Source organism: Erpetoichthys calabaricus, chromosome 12 (assembly GCF_900747795.2).
Source record: "Erpetoichthys calabaricus chromosome 12, fErpCal1.3, whole genome shotgun sequence".
Lineage (NCBI taxonomy): Eukaryota > Metazoa > Chordata > Cladistia > Polypteriformes > Polypteridae > Erpetoichthys > Erpetoichthys calabaricus.
The window spans coordinates 103,344,043-103,352,086 of record NC_041405.2 but is presented as its reverse complement, the minus strand read 5'-3'; the positions used below and the strand labels follow the sequence as shown (position 1 = coordinate 103,352,086).

At 39.5% G+C, this 8,044-nt stretch overlaps 1 protein-coding gene across 1 annotated transcript; it reads right to left on the bottom strand.

The window, feature by feature from the left end:
* Nucleotides 1-1,418: 1,418 nt before the first annotated feature.
* LOC127529971 (uncharacterized) lies at nucleotides 1,419-7,128 on the bottom strand. The gene is made up of 5 exons (XM_051935394.1): nucleotides 6,691-7,128; nucleotides 3,197-3,334; nucleotides 2,854-2,994; nucleotides 2,498-2,653; nucleotides 1,419-1,817 (listed from the first exon to the last, which is right to left on the bottom strand). The coding sequence occupies exons 1-5, from the start codon at nucleotides 7,048-7,050 to the stop codon at nucleotides 1,419-1,421; spliced, it is 1,194 nt and encodes a 397-aa protein (XP_051791354.1). The 5' UTR covers nucleotides 7,051-7,128.
* Nucleotides 7,129-8,044: the final 916 nt, after the last annotated feature.

Here is an 8,044-nt window from a genome sequence, read left to right as displayed (position 1 = left end):
CTTAGCAGAGAGGATATTAGAGCTAGTTCAGGCCGTCCAGCTCTAAGCTCTTTGGAGAGTAGCTTCCAGGCCCAAGTCTGCACACTCTTTTTGTGGGCACTGATAATGTTTACAGAAACAGTAAAACTTTCATAGACTTACCTATATAGAGACTATGTATTAATTTAACTTTTATTGAACATTTATGGTTAACTATGGACAATCTATGTTATTCTTATGAAACTGCAGTAAGAGATTTTCCAGGAAACATTGTATTCCCCTTTATATCGTGTAACATGTTGATAATGGCAAAACATTTGTCTGCTTTTGATTAGGCGACTTACGTTATTGTTTCATGTCCAGGTTATTTATTCAAATCATCTTTCATTTTACAGTATTTGTTTAATTAAGAATTAACTTGCACTTTAGAATTAAATAGCCAGAATTTTAAACGTGCAATTTCCAGTAAAAGTGGCAAGTCTTCTAAAATTGCAGGGGGATTTTCCACTGCTGTTTGTTGCTAATTATGCAGAATAACACGGCACTATACATCTAGTTATGCCAAATCACTGTTCTTTTTTAATGTATAAGTGTTGGTTTCTGCAAAGACACAGTAAGTACAAAATTTGTACAAATCAGTGGACCGTTAATGCAGGAGGATTTGACTCACTCTGTAGCTGTCAGCGTGTTGTCCAGAGAAGATCCTGCAGCCCATCCTACTCGTACATTCAGATATGCCACCATATAAAATCTAAGAAGTCAGCGCTTATTAGGTTAAACTACAGTACTGAAGTGCATCGTCTGGTCAGACTCTTCCCAGGCAAGTCACCTGAGTTTGCTCTCCCTGGTCCAAACCTAATACTACCTCTAATGTTATACGTACAAACAAACCTGCATCTTTGTACGTACTGTACAGTATTTGTACATTTCTTGATCTCTGATAGTGATACCTCGGCAGTGACATTCATGTCTCTGATGACTGTTCCTATGAAGTCAGTAGATGGATTGGGAGAGCATGGAGGGTCATGAGATTGCTGTAAAGGGGTGTGTGACACTCCCAATATCTATACAAAAGGACGAAAGTCCAAGTTTTTAGAGTCCTGGTGCTTCCTGTCTTGCTATATGGTTGCGTGACATGGATGCTATCCAGTGACCTAAGATGAAGACTGGACTCCTGTACTGTGTCTCTTCGGAGAAACCTTGGGTACCACTGGTTTGACTTTGTGTTGAATGAGCGGTTGCTCATGGATTCCTGAATGAGGCACATTACCTACATTGTGAGGGAGTCAGTTACAGCACTATGGCCATGTGTGGCAATTCCCAAGGGTGATCCGGCTCACAGGATCCTCATTGTTGAGGACCCAAGTTGCTGGACCAGGCCAAGGAGACGCCAACGTAACACTCAATAGGCTTTCATCCACTGCATCAATTCCCTTAAATCAGGCAAAGACAAATGCTTGTGAAAGTCTGACAGGTATAATACCACGGTCCACATAACCTTTAGACCATATTCTACCAACAGCCTGCCATTCCTTCTCTGAATAGTCTGGCCTGAGTCTGGGGACCCGTTCCACCTCTCCTTCACACTGTTCCATAAACTCCTCCCAAAAGGCTGTGTAGGCTTCCCTTGATACTCCATCATCATCTATTACCTTCTCACAGACAAACTCAATTTGCATTATTGCATCCAGAACTTTAGGTTCCTTGAAAACATTCATCATATCCTGAATTATATTTACATGTCTTATTTTTATTTTCTGGACCTCTTTTACACTTTCATCCCTAGCTGGTTCATCTGTTGAAGCCACAGGCAATTGTTGATCATTCATTATGAACTCCTGCAAGACAAATGTTGTATTAGACTTGATATGACACATTACAGGATAAGAGCAAAGCCTACATGGTACAACATATCAGATATGGCAACAAAATTTTGGTGTTCTCTGTTTAGTACTGAGACATTTCTTATTCTGTACTTATTCGTAGATACAATGTGCTGTACCTCTGGACAGGGAAGCAAAGAAAATAAAATCTACTTAACATAATAGGTCAATAATATATCTGAAATCACATCAAGCAGTGTAATTTGTAAAAGAAGGCAATGATTATTAACTACAATAATGCAATGCAGTTAGTAGTATAACTAGGTTTATCAGTGTGCTTGATTTAGCAGAATATTCACTTGTAAAAATATGTGTACATGTATGAATTAGTTCACTGCTATTTCTTTCAGATTAATTGTCTCATTGCATTGACCAAAAGTACATATTGAGTTTATGTTAGTATCCTGAAATTAGAGAAAAGTGGGTTTTTAATTGGGGGGGGGGGCGCCTACAAATGTTTAATTACCAAATAAAAATCATAAGATTACTTATTTTAACATTGTGCAACCTACACTGAATGTAGGCCAATTACAGAAACTAAAAGTTGAACTGACCATAGCATATGTTATTATAAACAATATTAAACAGTTGACTTATCAAAGTTTTTCTGAAGCTCAAGAAGGTAACCTACATACCTGATCTGGGAAATGCCACGAAAGTATAGACATAAGAGGACTGTCACTGTTATCATACATGTTGCCAAACTGAATCTCAGGATCTTCCAATGATGTGTCAATAGCAAGTGCAATTTCAAGTTTGTCAGAATTATCAATAGGCGAGCTGGATACAAACTGCACAGACAGATATAAAAAACATTTTACTCTCTTATTAAAGTAATGATATCCTGTTTCCACGTCAGTAGTAACAACAATTAGAGGCAAGGCCTTGGGTAGCACAAGGTACAGAATCCCACAAACAGAGAACTTGTTGTTCCTGTTCTGATCATACTATGTATATATATTAGCAAAAATGAAATTAGACGATATCTTACCCTGCTCAGCTGCTCATGTGGGCATTCATCATGGTCAGTATCTGAAGATATTCTTCCATGACCACTACCGTCATAATTTTCATGCACTTTATTATCTGTCCACTTCATCTTTCTTTCTGATTTCCTTTTTACTGCATTGACCTATTCAAAAGAATACAAGTAACCCTCAATTACAACGTACTTCCACAATGTAAAGCTAAAGAACTTAAAAAAGAAATTAACAGCTTAAATTCAGACTTTACATATAAGAAAGCATAAAGCTTAGAGATCATATTATATTTTAGTAGCTGAACTGGAGATATGTAAATCTGAAGAACGTTCAATGAAAACCTACTATGCGTACCGCACTCTGCTCTTTGTGTTGTGATTCATCCATCTCAGGAACTGAAGATATGTTTCCGTGGGAATCACCATCAGTCTTTTCATTAACTCGAACATAGTTCTGCTTTCTTAGTTTTGGTTTTCTTTTCATTACACTGGCCTTTTAAGAAAACACAAGCTCTTGCCCAAAAATTTAGAAGGCTTTTGGCCGGACAGGATACAGTATGTAGATGGAAATGATATGTAGCGCTACGGAAGATGATTGTACAAAAGATACCCAGAAATTGTTGCTGTTTTTGGGGGACAATGGCCATAAAGTTTCTAAAGTTAAGCTGCAGCTAATCAAAACAACTGTAAAATATCTAGGTCATGACATTACGTATGGAACAAGAGCTCTCTCTAGCGATCACATTACAGCCATCCAAAATCTTCCTAGACCGGTCACAAAACAACAGGTTATGTCTGTTTTAGGTATTCTGGGCTACTGCAGACAGTGGGTTCTAAATTTTACTGAAAGAGCACAGCCGTTGCAACAATTGGCTAATACTCCTGGCATCCCTCTTTCTGGCCAGGTCCAACGGAATGAACAGGCTGAGAAGGCTCTCTGTGACCTCAAAACTGCTCTTCTATCTGCGCCCGCGCTTGGTTTGCCTGATCATTCTCGTCCATTCACTTTGTTCGTGGACGAAAAGCAGGGATTTATGAATGCAGTACTGACGCAACAACATGGAGATAAACAAAGACCGGTGGCTTATTTTTCTAAAAAAACTGGATCCAGTGGCCGCAGCACTTCCTCCGTGTCTTCGTGCTGTGGCTGCAACAACAGAAGCTGTATTAGCAAGCACGGATGTAGTTCTCATGAGCCCCCTAACAGTTAAAGTGCCTCACGCTGTACATTCTATCCTAGTACAAGCCAAAACTTCACATCTCACTACTGCTAGGGCAATACACTATCAGAATGTACTCTGTACTTTGTCAAATGTTACAATTGAAAGATGCTCCACTTTAAATCCAGCCACTCTTCTCCCAATTAACAACGAAGGAGAACCACATAATTGCCATGACGAAATAGCAAAGGTTGTAAAACCTAGAGTAGATCTACAGGAAACACCTTTAGAAACTGGAGAAATGATTTTTGTGGATGGATGTTCCTTGCGATTGAAAAATGGAGCACCCTCAACCAGTTACGCAGTGGTCCAAGGGGACCGCCTGCTGGAAGCAAATGGAATTTCATCAAGCTTGAGTGCACAAGCAGCTGAACTCGTAGCACTCACTCGAGCATGTCAGCTGTCCGAAGGGAAGATCGTAACAATTTATACGGATTCCAGGTATGCTTTTGGAGTCTGCCATGATCATGGAGCACTATGGAAACTAAGGGGATTTAAGACCAGTACTGGCAAACCCATCCAACATCAGAAATTGATCGAATCCCTTTTAGAAGCTATAACCAAACCATCGAAGCTAGCGATTGTTAAATGTCAAGCTCACACAGGAAAACAGGATCCTGTTAGCAAAGGAAATGAATTAGCTGACCACTTTGCTAAAGAGGCTGCATATAATAACACACCAATTTCTTTATTCCAACAGAGAAATGACCAGGACCCTGATAATCAAATTATTTCTTTACAGAGTGCAGCCACGGATATCGAAAGGAGAAAATGGTCCAAAGAAGGGTCCCTCTCTGATGGAGTCTGGACTCATAAACACACTAACAAACCTTTTCTCCCAAAAGCCTCTTTCTCAGGAATGGCAAAAATCGCCCATGGCCTCGATCACGCAGGTAGAGATGCCATGGTTCGAGATGTTGAAAAACATTGGGAAGCTGTAGGTTTCTCTACATATGCAGAGCAATTTTGCAGACGCTGTGCAATATGTCAAAAGTTTAATGTGGGAAAAGGTACCCAGGTAAGTCCCGCCGTTACCCCTAATCCAATGGGTCCGTTTGAACACTTCCAAATGGATTTCATTGAACTAACCCCGTCTAAAGGGTACCGATATTGTCTTGTGATTGTCGATGTGTTCTCCCGATGGGTAGAGGCTTTCCCTTCAAAACACAACGATGCCAAAACAGTAGCTAAAGCACTAATTAAAGAGATTATTCCAAGATGGGGTATCCCTCAAAAGTTACAAACAGATAATGGCACTCATTTTGTGAACTCCGTTATAAATGAATTAACCACCTGGCTCCAAATTAATGTGCACCATTATTGTAAATACCATCCCCAAAGCGGAGGCATCGTAGAACGATGCAATGGCACTTTAAAAGCTAAACTCGCAAAAATTTGTGAACAAACTAATTTATCATGGCCGGATGCACTACCCTTAGCTTTAATGGGACTAAGGGGACGGACACACCGACAACTGGGACTATCGCCGTTTGAGATTCTGACCGGACGTCCCATGCCCATTGGCATGGTTGTAGGAAATGTGAATTTGCATACTGTGGACAATGATCTTCTCTCTAGTCTTGCAGGTTTGCGAACCTCGTTGAAGGAAATCCACCAGCAGGTTAATCAAGCCTGGAGGACCAGCCCCCTTTCCAAGGATTTACCAATTCCCTTGGGCACCTGGATCCTGGTTCGAGATACTCGGAGGAAACACTGGCATCAGCCTAGGTGGAGAGGACCATTCCAAATTCTTCTATCCACACCACACGCCGTGAAAGTTGAAGGACTGCCTGCCTGGATCCACGCATCGCATTGCAAGAAATGGCTATCTTAAAAATACTTTTTCTGCTGGCTGTTACCCGCACCCTCTCAGGCTACCCAAGGATGGGTGGTGATCTCTATCTAAGTACTTTACTGCCTCTATGGAAAGGGCATATATGCTACATGAGGAGCACATGTCTCGTATAGCTTCTTCCATTTTCTCCTCCCCATCCCCTTTTCCCCCCCCTTCCCCTTCATCAACCATTTCAATTTAATTATATATTGCCCACATCATTTTGTTCAAAAAGGGAGGAGTGTAAAAACATAAAATGATGTAATTAAACAAAATGTATGTGTGTAAGTACAGAAAATAGAACAGAATGATCAAACTTGTTTGTGTTTTGCGTACGTGACAAAAAGCATGTATACTTTCTGGAAGTTTTCTTTCAATGATGTGTGTGACAAGAAAATATACCTTTAGGGTAAGGACTTTACAAATTGGAATAATACAAAATGAGTCAGGACGCTATTTTTATTGCTTACGTGGTCAACGATCAGGAGACTAGAAAGGTATAAAAGAGCAAGGATATCTGCGCTCGAGGCAGATGAAGTGCGGTGTCCTAGGACTGTGTTTCTCTGTCATTTTACCCTTGTCTGGTATGTATCAATAAAAGGTTTTTACTAATTTTAATTTTCTTCTCTGTCTTCAGTCACAAAAAGTGTCCACAGTGCTAAGTATTGAGCAGTGTGAAAGCACTTTTAAAAATATGTACTGTAGTATTATCCCATTATTTTTCACAAACACTTCCAATATAATTTGAGCCCAAGTCTTGTGATAAACATTTAAGATATAGGGTGTACTGCATACCTTTCTCAACTTGATCTGGGTTGACCCATCAGGCACAAAGTCAGAATCTGTATCTGAAGAAATGACAAGGGCTAGCCGCTCATCAATATCTGTTTTCTTTGAACAAAGATATAGACGTAACATTCGTAATTTACTCTGTTCATAAAGCTGACGCAGTGTGACTTCTGGCAACACAATATTTTGACCAAATTCACGAATTTCAAAAACAAATTCATCTGCAGACCCTTTTGAAGAAATGCCTTTTGGGAAAAACAGCTCCTTCCCAACACCAAGAAGTTCTTCAACTGTTGCATAATTTTTTGGCAGCCAGGTGTCTTGTTCCTCCTCCATTTTTTGTTCGTATTTGGTGATACTCTCCATCCTGGAAATTCAACCACCCCATTTCCAGACTCCGATTATCTTTTGATGCATACTTATTTCCAAAGGCAAATGATCTTTTGGATATATATATTGGATATAACCTCTTCTTCTGCTTTTTAAAACTTTGCCTTTTATATTTACAGGATCAATGATTTTCCAGTTGATTCTCCCCCAGTGGCACCTACAGCAGTGTTTTGATGACAAAAAGCTCTCACTGCAATACAATCTCCATATTTGGGGATATATGCTCTGAGTTCTTCATCACTCATGACAGTTATGACACTCATGTCAATCTGCAATGAGAAAAAAATCATGAAAACACATACTGTATCTTGCTGCAATTATTTGGTGTTTAAAAGTCATTCTGTTCTAAAGTCTAATTGTTTTAAAGGTCCCTTTGTCCCATTCTCATCTGACAGAAGGTAATGAGCAACCAAACCAGTTCAGCCAGATACTACAACAGATTCTACCCCTTGGGGGTCCAGACTCTGAACTCTGTACTAGCCCCCTGTCCTCAAATCTGCATCTAGTAGCTTATTTATATGCAATACATTTATTACTTGTTGAAAATTATTACTATCTATTCACTTACCTATCATTTATTTTTTGTGTATTGATGATATGACAATAAAGCTAGTTGATTTTACATGTATAGTGTATGCCATGAACAATTCACAGTAGGATATTGCTGTGGCCTAAATTTTCTGTTATTCTAGTTTAGCATACTCTCAGCAGCCACTTTTTAGAAACATCTACTCTACTCAAATCAGTATATTCCACACTTATTGCCATGCATAATTTTTGGTAGCCACTCTTAAGCCCCCATCAAAATTAGCATCTCATCACAGGACCACTGTTGGAAGGGTATTTTAGGTTGTAGGACAAAAAAGCGGTTACTGCATTATAACCATACCTACTACCATAACACTATGTGAGTGCCGCTGTTCTAATTTCATCCTCTCAAAAGTAGTTAGCTAGCAACGTTAAAACAAAG

Excerpts from the sequence above, each read along its gene's own strand:
- LOC127529971 (XM_051935394.1), bottom strand. The coding sequence starts at position 7,050 with ATGGAGAGTATCACCAAATACGAACAAAAAATGGAGGAGGAACAAGAC. Across the intron at positions 2,995-3,196 it reads AACACAAAGAGCAGAGTGCG|GTCAATGCAGTAAAAAGGAA; the intron begins GTACGCATAGTA and ends TCTTTTGAATAG. Across the intron at positions 2,654-2,853 it reads CACATGAGCAGCTGAGCAGG|TTTGTATCCAGCTCGCCTAT; the intron begins GTAAGATATCGT and ends CTGTCTGTGCAG.